Here is a 17,003-nt window from a genome sequence, read left to right on the forward strand (position 1 = left end):
ATATATATATATATATACACACACACACACACTCTCTACTGTAGATCGAGAACACATGCCCAGGATACTCAGTCTCCGCCTGCCAAGCCTGCATAGCCACTGAGTGACTGGAAGTGAGTGTGCGTTTTGTTTTATCTGCATATTGCTTCTGTTGTAGTCCATTGCAATAAAGTTGTAGCACATCAAAGAATTTAGGCAAGCTGTCTTTTAAAGACCGAGGTTGATAAACATATGTTAGAAGCTCTTCTTACCGTCTGTCCCCATCCCATTTAAAGTAGTAAGTTGCTTAAGCATCCCCTTACTGCTTTTGTCATTTGAATGTGTGTGACTGCTGTGTGTGCACGATGTTGCCGTGGGATTTTACGACTGTATGGGACTGAGTTGTGCTCATAAAATAAGCTGCAGGGAGAGAATCAGCTGCAGGAGTTTTGTCCTGTCAGGATCCCGGTTTGTTCATTGATTTCTATCTGTCTAAGTGTAAACTGTTATCAGAAGACTCAAATGGAGTTTTAGGTCCCACTTCGGCAGAATCGGGTCACAGCTGAATGCTGTACGTATGCGTGCCTGAGTGTATGTCTGTGTGTGTGTACTTTGGCTTTTTGGTGTATGTGTGCATGTTTGAGCTGTGACTCAGTGATTTTTGGGATTATGGTATTAGGCCCTAGATGAGCAGGCCTGATCCTAAATCAAACACACACAGACAGTCTTTCACATCTCACACACACACATACACACACAATCCCTTCCAGGACAAGCAGTGTCAGCCGAGTGTTACACAGAGACGGCCTTACAGTCATATTGCCATTCAAAGCGACACATCCAGAGTATACTCAGATTAGGCCCATGATCGTCTTAGCATGTATTATAAAACAAGACGGCTGAACAATCCAACACCAAAGGCCTCTGGGCCCTGTGAAAACATTAATCTCCCTGCCATGACCTCAGATGATCTTCACCCTTTATTACTTGCACATAAACCTGCTTTTATAGCAGTAGACTTTAAATAATCCTTAAAGATTATTTCAACATGGAAGAGAATAAGAATCAGGTTCATCTGCAGGCATTAATTTGATGCAATCAGTGCCGTGCATCATTCACATACTCTCGGTATACAGACTTAGAATGGAGTATTTCATCACCGCCTCTATCTTTTTCTCCCATCTTGTTTTTCTGTCTTTTCCTTTATTTGGTTTTTCCATCTAATCCATTCTCCAATTCAACTTGCACACATGTGTTTCTATTCTTTCCTCCACCCTAAATAACATCCGCTTTTTCTCTTATTACTCAGGTGTCCCAGGCAGTGACTACATCAACGCTAACTATATTGATGGCTACCGCCGTCAGAATGCCTATATTGCCACTCAGGGCGCCCTCCCTGAGACCTTTGGGGACTTCTGGAGGATGGTCTGGGAGCAGCACACAGCCAATATCATCATGATGACCAAGCTGGAAGAGAAATCACGGGTAAGAAAATAGGATGGAATAAGGTGGGAGTGTGGATAATGATAGGGTGTAGGGCAACACTACTGCACCGTAATCAGGACCGCAGAACTGAATAAAGAGAGCATCACAGAAGAGGGGAACAAGTAGGACATTATAGAGGAAGGCATGAAGCTACATATATTAAGGGACTGTAGAGTAGGACATGATGAAGCATAAGATTTCACAAGCTGAAAAGCATAGGGTTTATAGATTTTATGGGCAATAAGTAAATATATTATAGCATCCTACATTACAGCTCAGTAATATGTTAATGGTTGGGTAATAGTTGTAATAGTTTCATAATGAAAACATAGTCAAATAATCTTAATTACCAAAGTAATAATTGACTTGATGTATGTGGGCAGTAAGGGTCAATTAACAAAGTGAACAGTAACAATAGAGAAACTTGTTTAAAGATGTCAGCAAGGTAGAACTATTTGGTAATAGTACAGTAACCACGTGTTAAGTTGGTAACAATAAAATTATTATACATGCAGCATTTGACTTAAAAATTTGTAATATTATTACATTATTGTGGTAATAAGGTGATAATAGTGAGGTAATATTGGCCGGTGGTTTCACCTGATAGCTTCAAGCCATCAAAATCCCATGAAAACTTTGTATAAATTGGTAACAATGATTTTATAATATTGAAATTTGTTCCAAGCATTCCCACTTGTTTTCAAGTAATCATCTAAAATACTGAGTAACATCTCATAAGTTTTCTCTTTTTATTATATAGAAATTTGCAAGCTAACAAACGCTTGCTCTTTTATACCAGATATACTGCACTCTGGCAGTTAGCATTCTGTGGCTAAATGAAGCTTTAAAGTTTGGAGGAAAGGCAGTTTTGTTAAGTGTTGCTGGTTACTTGGCAATTACTGCTATAGTTTAGTTGTTAGGCCTTTTTAACTAATGATTACCCCACTATTAAAATGTTGATAGTAAGCTGCAATGTGAAATGCTACAGTATATTTTGCATATATCACTGAAGGTTACACTGACATATGAGTGAGGAATGTAAAACAATAGGATTACAGCTAAGGTGTGGTGGCATGTAGTAAGGAGGTTCAAAGAGACTAGAGAAAGACATAATTTTATTAAAAAAAACAATAATTTAGGATGTGGGAGGACAGTAAATTGCAGATAGATTCAACAGGAAAGACTAGAAGAGTACATGAGAGGAATCTCTGAAATACAACATTCAGTACATGAGGCCCAAGCTAAATATTCTTGGGAAGTCACAATGGGCATGTAGATCAGAATAGAAGGCAAAATAGCGTGGATTGATGAACCAGACCTGGAGGAATTACAAGTACAGCTAAATTGGGGTAAGTAATGAATTAGAAAATAATCTGGCTTCAAGGCTTTTGCTGTTGTTAACAGAATGTGCACTTGAGTAAAAATTCAGTGTAATGAGAATGTCATGTCAGAATAAAATGAACAAGAATGGCTTGAGGTATGAATCATGACTGAAGTGCTAACCAATTATGTCCAAAGACCTTTTCAGAAACTTATCCTTTCTTCCCATTTGTGCTTCTTTTCCTATTAACCTGTGCCTTGTGTTAAAACTCTGTTTCCTTTTCAACTTTTTCCAACTGTCTCTGTTGTGTCTGTTTGACCCTCAGATGCCCTCTTATTTCTTCTCTAAGGCAAGATCTCTCTTTCTCTCCTTTGCTAAAATCCTCACACAGTTCACATGGTTTTCTCCTTACCTTTTTCCACTGTCATATTTTTTCTGCTGCCCCCCCCCCTTTTTTTTTTCCGAGTAATAGCCAGTGCATTGGATGAGAATGCAAATTTGTTTTCAACTGACCACATAATTAACTTGGTCTAAGAAAAAAGTTTTTGTTTGTTTGTTTGTTTTATCACAGTTCAGAAAAAGTGCACATGAGTTTTATGGTTTGCATGATCGCACCCACAATGGGCATTTTTTCCCCATTTCCTGTCTTGTTTCTGGCTACATTATCATAAGGGTTTATAGTGTTTTTGTTTATTTTCCAGTGCAGAGCAAGTTTGTGTTGCGTTTGTGAAGCTGTAAATTGTCGAAATTCAATGAGCTGGTTACAACATTACCAAATTAAAACATTCAATCTTAAGATATTTAGCTTTTTATTATCAACCCACTAGCTCTGCACGTACTGTTTGAGTGAGTAGTGGGCTGCTTGTTAGAGAAAATTATTTAATCTCATTTAACACCTCTCAACATTATGCCATTATGTGTTTACATATTAAGCGCACAGATGATCACAGATGGTCCCACTGTGGGAATGATGCCAGCATCCTTCCTTTTAGCACCAATCAAACCACGCCAGAACAGGGCACAGTTATGCTGCTAGTCCATAAATCAATGAATAATGTAGTCGTCACACTAGGCATTCTTTTTTATCCTGTTTATGCTCAGTCAGTGTGGAGTGCCCCCCCCCCCCCCCCCCCCCCCCATACACACACAGAGGCAACCATTCCTGTCCCCACAGTGTCTCAAGGTCTGGTGGGAAAACAACAGTTGAAAAGCTGTAATTACAGCCTGAACATCACGGGCCAAAACGCATAATCCCCAGTCTGGAGCAGTGGAATGCAGAGCAAGCTGAGCTGAGCTCCCTGCAGTCTTTGATGTGAGGACTGGAGGGATCAGCACATAACGTTTGGTTTGGCCTGATTCTGCCAAGCCCCCCACCACCCCCCAATCTCCTCTGAGATTTTTTTTTCCTCCCTCCTCTGTGGTCTCCAAGGCTGATTTGAAGAACTACAAATATGACTGCCGTGTGCAGGGGAAATCAAAGTGTTCTGCTGGATAGGGATGCTGGGATTTTGTGTGCTGCGATCGGTTATGTAGGGATTTGTGAGGCTGGAATGTATTAGCAATGTACAGCATCAAATATGTGAAGGCTGAATTTTAGGTATCTCTTGGCTTTTGTGAGGACTTTGGTGGATCTTTGAGAGAGCCCACCAACCTACAGCAGTTAACTTGCAGGTTCAACCCCCCTTCCCCCAGAGAGTAAAAACTCTCCCTCATATTTCTCTTTCTGCCACTCCCCCCCCCACCCCCCCACCCCCCCCACCCCCACCCCCCACCCCCCCCACACACACACACACACACTAAAAGACTTTTCACATGCCGGGTTGTCTCTATATGTACATTTTTTTTCCAAACATTACTGCCGGATATTTGCAAATTCTCTCCCTGATCTGCTTCAGCACTCCCCACCCCCTTTTTTAAATTTTTCTGTCCCCTCTATATATGCACTTGAAATCACGTCAGCTCTTTTCTTTCTTTTTTCTTTCACAAAAACTGTGCAGAGACATATGCAACCTGCTCTGCGTCTCTCACAGCTTCTCTCCTCTTCTGTTTTAGGTGAAGTGTGATCAGTACTGGCCAACACGTGGCACAGAGACCTATGGCCTCATCCAGGTTACTCTGCTTGACACAGTGGAGCTGGCCACCTACTCTGTCAGGACCTTCGCTCTTTACAAGGTACTGTAACATGACATGTGTAATGGAGTGTGTGTAATTGAGCTGTTCAAATATTTATGCATGCTTCTTTGTCTGTCTATAAACAAATTTCATTCCTAGCATGGTTGGGCAGCATATTTTTAGAGCTAGTTCTGAGAGCCCATGCTGTAAACCATCCTGCTGCCATAAGAAGTGAACAAAGCCACAAAAGCGTATTAATCAGTGGCTGAAAAGAGCTCCAACTAATACACTGTTTCTTCCTATTTGAGCAATGTTTGCCAATAACTACAGTGCCCTGCTGTTTTGAGGAAGTTTTTTTTTATTTTAAATAAACTCAAATAAATTATAACATACTGCTTATTTACATTTTTAATGGGATTTGTTGACATCTAGAAAATTACAGAATAACTCAGTCTTGATATTTAACCCCTCTTCTGTCTGCTCAACCAGAGCGGCTCCAATGAGAAGCGTGAAGTTCGTCACTTCCAGTTTACAGCCTGGCCAGACCACGGGGTACCTGAACATCCCACCCCCTTCCTGGCCTTCCTTCGCCGGGTCAAGGCATGCAATCCTCCAGATGCAGGACCTATGGTTGTCCATTGCAGGTATACGTGCGTGCGTGTGTGCGCGCGTGTGTGAGTTTGCATGAAACACTTATGTGTTATTTTGGCATTTTTGTGTTAACATAATTTTCAAAAGCCCGGCAGTCTATGAAAATCAACAAGATTCCAGGGGCACTTGTATAAAATCATTCTGAGGCACTGAAGTAAAATAAGATTGACCTGCCATTATGCAAACACCAAACATCCTGACTGGCTTAGACATCCACATTCCTCCCTCAACAACCTCCATCGTCTCCATCATGAGCTACCATGCTGACCCTATTTTCCATAATTAGCTTTCACAGTTGACAATATACCATTTAGGCTGGGGGTACATCTGGGTTCACAAGTTTATATTCAAATGAGCTGCTGTCTGAGCAGCAGGAGGCCAATGGGTTGGATGGAGAAGAGACTCTGGGAGCTTGTCATTACTGGCTTGGCACAGTGTTTAGCTCCAGAGCTGGGATGAAGCTTCTGTTTGCTCTTACCAGCAATCGCAGAGAGAAGATAGAGCAGGGCAGTTTGAATATGGAGCAGAAACTCTCGGTACGAAGAATTAGTGAGGTATAGATGTGGAGGAGAAGAGGGAGGGGATCAAAAGGGGGGATTGAGATGATGATTGAGAGGGAAAGGTAGTGAGGGACTGAGCGTTAGTGGAGGAGATATGTGCAGAATGAGAGAAAAGATGAGGTCAAATCCAGGACACAATGAATGAAAATGATGAATTAAAGAAAAGGAAAGATGGAGAGAAAATGGTGTCTTAAAAAAAATGGTGGGGTTGGTGTGAGGGTACTTATAGAGAAGAAAAAGAGGCAGAGCGACGGGGGCGGGATGCAGTGAAAAAGGTTGGCAGGAGAGCAGCTCTTCCTAATCTTCCGTAGCAGTCAGATGGAGTATCTAACAGGATTATCAGTCAAATTTAATTATCCTGGCAAGGCTCCATCATAATGTGCTTTTACATTTCAACCAACCTCTGTATCAAACAATGGACCAAATCTCATTTCACCTGAACAACACACTCACACATACACACTGATATTCATGTAACCACATAAAGAACTTTATATTCACTTGCACAGACTTGCATGGTCAGGTTGTCTCACCATTTACTAGCACAGCAAAAATGTGAAGTGTTTGGGTGGGCTGCTAAAGGTATTATATTTCCGGATTGTGTGTCGATAGGGAGGATATCTTCTTAATGCCAGTGAGACAGTGCTGCTGACTCATCGCTGATGTCAATTTTTACCTGCTTTGTTGGAAATATTGCTGGCTGGCATCTCGATGATAGTTAGCTGATTTAGGCAAAGTATGTTGGAGCTCTGCAGGGGCAGATTTGCACCAGGTATTAGGACACAGCGTACACACCCCAGGTTATCTGGGAAAATAGCCTCACTAGCTGGTTCCCTTTTTCTATTTTCAGTGCTGGAGTGGGCCGCACTGGCTGCTTCATCGTGATCGATGCCATGACAGAACGAATCAAGCATGAGAAGACCATCGATATCTACGGCCATGTCACGCTGATGCGCTCCCAGAGGAACTACATGGTGCAGACGGAAGACCAGTACATCTTCATTCATGATGCACTGCTGGAGGCAGTGACCTGTGGGAACACCGAAGTCCCTGCAAGGAATCTGTACTCCTACATCCAGAGGCTGACGCAGATTGAACCGGGGGAAAATGTCACTGGCATGGAGCTAGAGTTCAAGGTGAGGAGTATTCACTGTGTCCCCAAAAGCTGTAAAATTAAGCCATACAGATTTATGGTGGCTCATAAAACCGATTCATGATAATAACGTAACACTTCACTGGTTTCTGTAAGACAGAGTTGTCTTTTTCTTGCCCTTCGCCACCTAAAAGGTCAGCAGTCAGAGCCAGCGAAAGCATCCCTGAGGTACTGTAGACCTTCGGGGCCTGCTCAGATAAATCATTGTCTGAAGACTTTACCTATTGGCCATTCTATCCATATAAAGGATGGAGTACGTGTTCACATTTTCTACTTCACATTTCAACTTAAGAGTTGAAGTTGAGCTTTCTTGACCTTGAAAGCCAGAGCTGACCAAAAAAAACTGCACCTCGGGTTCCATTCTGAGGGTTTTCATAAGGAGAAGGTTCTTACCAGCAAAGCCTGGGAAGAACATTATCTAAAATGACATACAGAATGTTTAATTCAGGAAGCTTTGACTTTGATAGCCTCTGAGCATCTTTCCCAGGGCTGTTAGTGGTTCTTACAGTTTCAATCTCCCCCTGAGAGTTTCATATAGTCAGGATAGATGGTTGGATTTGAAGGGGATTATGGGATTGCACCTTTTGAATCTAAGGTAAGAGAGTTAATTCTGCTGAGGGTTTCTGAAAGCATCACAGTTTGGGAAGGTTGATAGACATATACATAAAGACCAAATAATGTAGGCCAAAAAGCTGAAGTTTATAATAAAATCTTCGGGGGAAGTTATATCAGCCTTTTTCAAAACTTTAGGGATCTGATCAGAATTTAAAGTGAGGACACCAAATGTAGCCATCATAAACAATAACAGTGAGAACATAAGGGATTCAAAGTGTTGTTTTCATTGTATTCTAGTTATTTTATTTATTGTGTCATTTACCTCATGCCAGATGAGTTCACTGCAGACCTGACTGGTCTGGCTGGGAGAAAAGAGAATCAGTTGTAGCCTTACAGGTATATATTGAAAGCAGGTGGCTTAAATTTTTCCTGGAATGGTTTATGTCTGTTCAGACAATCAGAGGGCAAGGTAAACACAAAGTGACTCTAAGCAATCTCCTTCATCCTATGCCCCAGCGTTCCTCCCTCCCCCCTAACAGCAGCAGTCTCCTCAGAATGACAATGAACTGAGCGCTCAGTGAATTGTTTTCTCAGCCTTAGATTGATGTAAAACACATGCCACGGTTGTCCCACCCACCATATTTCATCTCACTTGAACTCATATGGTATATTATAGAGCAGTGTCTGAAAGATTGCTTTCCACCTCTGTCAACAAAACACCGAAAGGTCGGAATTTCTCGTGTAAGAGAGGCGTCATTTCCCTCAAATAAAATCACAAAGTTGAAGCAAGCGTGTGAGAAAAGCAAGAGGTGAATGTTTTCTGGCGGCTTTTGGTAATCCAACACCTTAATACACCATGTTTTTGTTTCCTTTCACAGAGAGTTTATTGGTTGAGTTCACAGAGCTTGCCAACAGGGCATGAGTTTCTCCTTGATGAAAAATATTGGCACGTATGAAAGCGGCAAATAGTTTTGTTTTTGCCAGACTTTATTGATAAGACCACGTCAAATTCAAACCAAATGACGTGAAGAATTACTATTGTTGATGCTGGAAACTAGGTTCAGAGTACCCAAAATGAACTGGTGAACTTGTGGTTAGTGGGATTTTCCAGCCCAGGCTGTCTGTAAGAAAATAAGGTACTGCTGTTTCTCCCACAGCGCTCCGGTAGCCACTGATGGTAGACGTTCGGTTCATGAGACCCCATTGTTTCCCCCTGAGTCTGTGGTTTCCCTCTGCTATTCTCTGTTGCTCTGTGTTTCTTTTTAAGCCATGTCATCCAATGGTCGAGTGTGAGCGAGTGTGCAGTATGTGCTCACGTCTGCCTGTCTGCACATATCTACATATGAATGTGTGTGTTCCAGGGTTTTTTTTTTGTTTTTTTTTTGACTGGTGCAGGATCAACTGTGGTTCACATATGTGTGTTGAGACAGTGTGGGGCCGTGTGGTTTCCTGCCCCCTGACTTTTGATTTTCTCCTTCCTTTTTTTATTCATCTTTATTCTTCCCTGTTCCATTCCCCACCGCTGCCCTCGTCCCTTATATCGGCCCTGCTTTGTTTATTCAGTTGAAGATGTCTGACTAAATATCCTGAGGCCTGCAGACTAAAGCTGATTTTCTAATTCAATTTGTCCGTTATAAAACCGAGCCTTGTGCAAAATGCTTTTTTAAATATTCCTTCCTTGCTTAATTCTATCCATCCTTTTTTTTTTTTTTTTTTTTTAGCCATCATTTTAGTGCTTTGTCATTTTTTATAATAAGTCAGTTTGCACAGTATTACACCATATTTCCTTTCTTTTATTTCTTATATTTCAGCGTCTGGCCAGTGCCAAGGCCCACACATCACGGTTTGTGAGTGCCAACCTGCCATGCAACAAGTTCAAAAACCGACTGGTGAACATCATGCCCTACGAGACCACGCGTGTGTGTCTGCAGCCAATCAGAGGAGTGGAAGGATCTGACTACATCAATGCCAGCTTCATTGATGGATACAGGTCAATTTAACTTCATTTTGTAATGTTCTTATACATACAGTAGGGGAGGATGTTATTTTGATATATTCTTATATATGTGTTTATAGGCAGCAGAAGGCCTATATAGCAACCCAGGGCCCACTGGCTGAGACCACAGAGGACTACTGGAGGATGCTGTGGGAACATAACTCCACCATAGTAGTCATGCTAACCAAACTGAGAGAAATGGGACGGGTACGAATACACACACTCAAACACACTCAAATGTGATGTAGGCTCTACATTGGTCCTATAGGACGGTAAGCATCTAGCTATACTGGTTTTAGGTCTTGTACATTCAGGGCCAGATGGATGAACCGGTGTCACAATTAAAACTGTGAGTACACACAAAAGTGTAAATGTGTATAATATTCTTTTTGTCAATTTTACAAAGACGAATGTCTTCTTAATTACCTTAATCATGATCATGGTATAATTACAATATTGTGCAAAAGTCTTGAACCACCTCTCGTTTCTTTATATTTTGCTTCCAAGGAGCCAGACTAAATTTTTTAAAGTGGTCTTGAGCAGTAGTTCTCCAGGTTTGAGCAAACTGGAGAACTTGAGAACAAAAGAAGAAGCAGCAGGCCTAAAAACTATTTGAAAGTCATGTCCTTAAGACAGGAAGAAATCCAGCAAAGACTTGACACAGGACCTGAGAGACACATCTGCCCTCTCCACTATTCACTAAAGTCTCATCAGAAATGGTCTCAGTGGAAGGGTGGCTGTCAAGAAGCCAATGTTAAGGAAGGAAAATAGGGAGAAAAGGCTGAGGTATGCCAAAGAAGCCCAGAGAACCATTCCCATTTTTATCCATGAATGGCTGTAGAAAGTCCCATATTTTAGTATTTGCACAACAAGCTATCAGAAATAGAAGGGAAAAGAAAAAATGATGCAGTTTCTCTGAATGTGACATTGAGACGCTCACAGAGGGAGTGGAGAAATGTATATTTGCTGGTCTAATTTTAGGAATCACAAACAGAAGAAAAATTACAGGCTAATAACTCTGTAAGTTCAGCGCAGATGAACCTGGCAGAGGTTAGAAAGAAACAGACTGCAGATAACAACAAAAAGGCATATCAATTCACAGAAGGATAGCGCACACTATTACATTCAGCTATTCAGAGCCCACACAATTACCAATATGAAGAAGAAGGGGCAGAAGAGAAAGACCAAAAGATTTAGTCCACATTACACTTCACATTAGGCCTCATATTTACAAACTATTGGGCTTAAATCGATCTAGAAACTGTCAGTCGTATCCAGTTACCTTCATAAATACAGTTTATGTGTTGGAAATAGATTTCATGGATTGTGTGTGCATGCCCTTTGCCAGGCCCTTAGTGTTTGAGGGTTTCAAAGCTGTATTGGTTTCTTTAAACTTTATTAAATGCAAGCAATACACAGAAAATATGTGTAGGGGCACAGGCTCTTAACTAAAGTCTAGACAAAGAATTTACAAATTCTTCTAAACTCACATTAATTAAATGTGTTTGGGCTAACTGCAGCTTTTAAACAATAGACCCACAATTGTCCCTTGATTAAGTGATCATTTTTGCCCAGGCTGGTACTATAACATGCAGTATCATACAATATATTGTAATTTGAGTTAATTATTTTCAGTAAAGGAATATTTTGAAGGGCTGTGTGAATAGCAGCATAATCAGCAGCTCCCTGTTTTCGTGTTGCAGAACTTTACATCAGGAGAGGGCTGAACTGTGAATAACAATATCCTCTTAAAAATGGGCAAAAGAATAGCTTTTGACATGTGCAACAGAAAATATGTGAATGTTTCGTGATTGATAATTTGTAATTTTGGTGAAAATCTATCAAAAATGTAATATAATGAATTAAATATAATAAAAGTTTGGGCGCTATGAAGCACAGCACAGTGAGAGTGAAATGACTTTCAGTATTAATTCAGTGAACGTAATATCTCATCAACATTGAGACTGTCTTGAAATGAATAATGCATATCACAAGTTATGGTGACATTTTTGTTATAAATTGGCTAGAAATGGTTTTCCTCACACACTGAGTCCCTTAAACATGATGCAGAGCTCTGAAGAGAAGCCTTTGTATGTTACAGGAGAAGTGTCACCAGTACTGGCCTGCAGAGCGCTCAGCCAGGTACCAGTACTTTGTGGTGGATCCCATGGCTGAGTATAACATGCCCCAGTACATCCTCAGAGAGTTCAAAGTCACTGATGCCAGGGTGAGTCACCAGCTTGTGAGTAAGAGAGACAAATTTGTACTGGCTTTGTTTAAAACTGCCATATTTTCTTCCACCCAGGATGGCCAATCAAGGACAGTTCGTCAGTTCCAGTTCACAGACTGGCCAGAGCAAGGAGTGCCAAAGTCAGGGGAAGGATTTATTGATTTTATCGGCCAAGTCCACAAAACTAAAGAGCAGTTTGGCCAGGACGGGCCAATTACTGTGCACTGCAGGTAAGGTCTAGGCTGCTTACAAATACCTCAACATTTCACATATTGTTCATTGAGCTGTGTAGACTAGAGAAAGCACTGAAGAAAGCTAACAAATGTAGATAAAGATTTTGCTCATACTTCAGTAAACACTTGTAGAATCTATTACATGGAGCATTAAATGTATCCAAAATGAATTAGAAGTCAGTCCTAGTCAAGAAACTATCTACAGTTACCTCAGAGTACAGAGATAATAGTGTGGCAGCTGTGGATCAGCAGGTAGATCATGTCCTGCTCACTCACTGGTTCCACATCTGTTAAATATATAAAGTGCTAAGTTTTAATATTAGACAGAGATAAATACAAAATGTGGCTTTTAAATGATGATTTAAGAAAAAAGTTATGCAAAACTACCTGGCCCTGTGTGAAAAAGTAATTGCCCACTTGCTAAATCATGAATTAACTGTGATTAACCACATTTTTGGAAAGCTGAGTTCAATTTTACTAGCTGCACCCAGGCCTGATTATTCCCAGACATGCTGAATAAAGACATCACTTAAATAGAACCTGAGAAAGTAAAGAAGGCAAAAAAATCTCAAAAAAGCGACACATCATGCCACAATCTGAAGAAACTCAACAACAGCTGGGAGAAAGTCACTGAGATCTAAGGGTTACAAAGCCATTTCTGAGGCTTTTTAACTCTACTGAACCACGGTGAGAGCCATTATCCACAAATGCAGAAAACCTGGAACAGTGGTGAACCTTCCCAGGAGTGGCCAGCCTAACAAAATTACTCCAAGAGCTCATTGGTGACTCATCCTGGAGGCCACAAAAGAACGCAGAACAACATCTAAAGAACTGCCAGCCTCACTTGCTTCAGTTAAGGTCAGAGTTCATTATTCAACAGTTAGAAAGAGACTGGGCAAAAATGGCATCTGTGGAAGAGTTCCACAGCGAAAATCCACTGCTGACCAGAAAGGACACCAAGGCTTATCTCACATTTGCCAAAAAGCATCTCTATGATCCCAAAGACTTTGGGGAAAATATTCTGTGTAGTGACGAGACAAAAGTTGAACTTTGTAGCGTTTCATTCTCATTACATCTGGCATAAAACTAACAGTATTGCATAAAAAGAACATCACACCAACAGTCAAGCATAGTGGTGGTAGTGTGATGGTCTGGGACTGGTTTGCCGGTTTGCTTAATCGAAGGAAACATGACTCATTCATGGCATGAATGACAAAAAAAAAAAAAAAAAAATTGAAGGTTTTGGAGTGGCCCAGTCAAAGTCCAGACTTAAATCCGATTGAGATGCTTTGGCATAACAGGCCATTCATGCTCAAAAACCCTCCAGTGTGGCTGAATTTAAACAGTTTTGCAAAGAAAAATGGGCCAAAATTCCTCCACAGTGATCTGAAAGACTCATTACAAGTTATTACAAATGCTTGATTGCAGTTCTTGTTGCAAAGGGTGGCACAGCCAGTTATCAGGGTTAGGGGGCAATTACTTTCTCACACAGGGCCAGGTAGGTTTGGATAATTTTTTCCCATGATAATTGAAATCATCATTTGAAAACTGCATTTTTTGTTTACTAATACTGGGGCAAATATTTTTTTTCTGTCCTATACATTAATAAAGCATGCTGCACCATGCGTGAGCAAATATTCAGAATTACATCACAAGAAGTAATGAACTGAGCTAGTACATGATTTGTGAGTATTTCCAGCTCTGAATATGTTTCCACCTGTCTGCCAACAGTGCTGGTGTAGGAAGGACTGGTGTGTTCATCACTCTCAGTATCGTGCTAGAGAGGATGAGGTACGAGGGAGTGGTGGACATCTTCCAGACTGTCAAGATGCTGCGCACTCAGAGACCAGCCACCGTTCAGACAGAGGTGAGCTTTCTAAACCACTTTATAGCTCATAGTCGAGTCTTAAAAGAGAGGAAGAGAATGGATGGATGGACTTGCATGTTCGTTTACTCTTTCCTCTCTGTCACTTTTCATTTCACAATTCTTCTGCTTCCCTCCAGGACCAGTACCAGTTCTGCTACCGTGCCAGTCTGGAGTACCTGGGAAGCTTTGATCACTATGCAACATAAACCCAGTGGCTGTCTTTCATGCCACGTTCAACCCAGTGCATTTTTCTCAGGTTATGCACAACCTGAATAAATGCACTAGGCTGCGATGTGTGTGTGTGTGTGTGAAGACTTTGCCACTGCATGCAGAGTGAAGGGGGACCATCGGCTTATCCGTACCCAGAAACAGCACCTCTAACTGAGCCATAGCAACCTGCTTGACAAGGGTGTTTTCTTGCCACCCTCAGCCCAAACACACCCATTGGTCAGTCTGAAGCAGCAACTTCAACCACTGTTCCAATCAGAATACTTGATCAAATATAGATTTTTTTTAATTTGTTTCAGTGCTTTTGTGAGCACCCAGATTGCATTTTTTTTTTTTTTGTTGTTTGGGTGTGGAACTCTCACCTCATCCACCACCAGTGTAGCATCACCAACCTAAATACAGGACCCAGCTACAGCATTTTTTTCTGTCACAGGAAATATAGATTTTTCTATCTCGAGGACAGTCTAGAAGGAGACTACAAATCCATCTTACGGAAGCCTCGTGGACTGAAAGAACTGGGACTTTGAGCACCAGAGATTTGCCAACAGGAGCCTGAAAACACAGAGCACACAGTATTCAAAAGACGCATCTTAAAAAAAAAAAAAAAAAAGGACACGAGGAGTGTTTTTTTTTTTTCTGTTTTATTTTGGAAACAGACTCTGGTTTCCTGTGAATGAAAAAGAAGACATTTCTACCATACAGTAATAAACACCACCAGTTCAACCTTATGCTTCACGTTTTAAGATAAGGAAAGGTTTACTGAGGTTTAAAAATGCATACCACAAAGTAAAATATTAATTTAGTTTTTTAGACAAATATGTGATTATATTGTTTTTTAAAAAACTGGATATTCCATATGGCACGTTCTGTTTTCCCGTTCTTACAGGTTTATGACTTTGTCACCATTGAACCATACATGGACAAAGTTGTGTTTTTTTTTTTCTGTGTAATCCAACGAGCTGTAGCCTTTTTTTTTTCTTTTTTTTTTAAGTGATACGGTACTGTTTTAAAGTGTACAATCAAATCTAGTGTGGAAAATGTTCACAATTCTATGAAAAAGCCACTATTGAGCGTCACTCTCCTGTATTCTCCACCCACACATTTCGCATGCACACAGGACTCTCAACCTCTTTACTGTCTCACTCGCAGCGGTTAAGACCCAAAGACAGTAATTTCGTAATTCCCACGGGGCCCACCGGGGTACAGCGTTAACACTGCTGCTACCAGAAAGTCCCAAGAATAATCCCGCCACGTTGTTCTGTGTGAAAGAAAGCCAGACAGAACACGAGTGAAGAGAGTAAGCACAGAGCGCAGACAAAATAACTATGTGTCCAAATAAGCTTCACGAAGATTTCTTAAGCGAAGAAAGCGAGAAGAGGAAGCAGGAAAGGGGTGGGAAGAGGAGAACAATTTTCTTACTGGAATGCTCACCGTTGACTTTTCTCTGTGTCTGATTCAGTGTGCAATAAGTAGATGTATTATATATTTTTGTGTCAAGTCACTAACTGCAGTTATAATGCCATGATGATGATGATGAAGATGACGACGATAAAATTGATGATGGTGCATCATTTTCCAGACACAAGGATGTTACACTTGATGTTCCCGCCACCATTTAAACATGTCAGAGGAATAACCCCTGACCTCTTTGGAAGTAGTTGGTTTTGTTTTTGTTTTTTTCCACAAGTCCAGTAGATGATGTCATCCTACTTTGTGTCACGGCGAGCAACAAATGGTCGAAGTCATATTACAAACTGCATCTAATAAGTATTTTAATTTTAGATTTCTAGTGCCTTATATTACACGCCTATTTTGATAAAGTTACTTTAAAGGGTTTTTGTGTATTTTATGTATGTATGCTTGTATGTATGTGTGTGTGTATGATTTTGTTACAGTATGTGAAAGTATTTTTGTGTGTTCTTTTGGGTGGGGTGGGGTGGGGGGGTGTTGTTTGTTTTTTGTTTTGTTTTGTTTTGTTTTTTTGGCTGTGAAATTTTGAATGGAAGGGTGTTGGCTGGATAGTTGTACTCACATTTTAAACCCAGCAACTGCATCATCATATCTCTTTTCATTAAAAAAAATAAATAAGCATATGTTACATGAGACTCAACTACAGATAAATGTGGTTTTAAAGTAGTTTACTAGCAAGACGGACGGATCATTTTTAAAGTTCTTTGTCAAGTTTTCTCCATAGAACACTTCCACATGCTTTGTGTACATACTCTCATCATGAACACTTCAGTCTTACCTGTCATGAAATTTTGGTGCAGACTTTGAGCTGGTTCAGACAAGTCATACAGCTGTAAAAGCTGAGTGGCTCTCTCTGTTACAAAGGAGGAATTTCAGCCTATAAGAGTATGCTTAAGGATCCCACCTGAAGCCCTTCACTTAAAATCAAAGTAGTTCATCTGTGTTCCTCATTCTGATGTCTGCATTTCTGTTTTCTTTTAAAAATGAAGGCCGAGAGAAGTTCAGGTGCTACGTCTCCGCTGACACAGAACCTACAGTATACAGTCATTTTTTTGTAACTCCATTAACTCTTGGCCATATGAGGGATTGTTGACAGTTTTCCACCATCTTAAAGTAACCTTGTTGTTGTTTGTATGCATGGTACCACTTTTGAGATGCCCCTT

At 40.7% G+C, this 17,003-nt stretch overlaps 1 protein-coding gene across 1 annotated transcript in view; it reads left to right on the plus strand.

Annotated features, from left to right (window-relative positions):
- Positions 1–16,291, plus strand: part of ptprdb (protein tyrosine phosphatase receptor type Db) — a 115,349-nt gene extending 99,058 nt beyond the window's left edge. Inside the window, exons 32-41 of the mRNA XM_030742015.1 lie at positions 1,289–1,464; positions 4,838–4,957; positions 5,387–5,541; positions 6,959–7,244; positions 9,628–9,806; positions 9,893–10,019; positions 11,914–12,039; positions 12,118–12,272; positions 14,007–14,142; positions 14,280–16,291. Of these exons, the coding sequence (XP_030597875.1) occupies positions 1,289–1,464; positions 4,838–4,957; positions 5,387–5,541; positions 6,959–7,244; positions 9,628–9,806; positions 9,893–10,019; positions 11,914–12,039; positions 12,118–12,272; positions 14,007–14,142; positions 14,280–14,348 (1,529 nt within the window). The 3' untranslated portion in view covers positions 14,349–16,291. The remainder of the gene's footprint in view (positions 1–1,288; positions 1,465–4,837; positions 4,958–5,386; positions 5,542–6,958; positions 7,245–9,627; positions 9,807–9,892; positions 10,020–11,913; positions 12,040–12,117; positions 12,273–14,006; positions 14,143–14,279) is intronic.
- The last annotated feature ends 712 nt before the right edge of the window (positions 16,292–17,003 follow it).

The sequence above is a fragment of the Archocentrus centrarchus genome, chromosome 1, assembly GCF_007364275.1.
Source record: "Archocentrus centrarchus isolate MPI-CPG fArcCen1 chromosome 1, fArcCen1, whole genome shotgun sequence".
Lineage (NCBI taxonomy): Eukaryota > Metazoa > Chordata > Actinopteri > Cichliformes > Cichlidae > Archocentrus > Archocentrus centrarchus.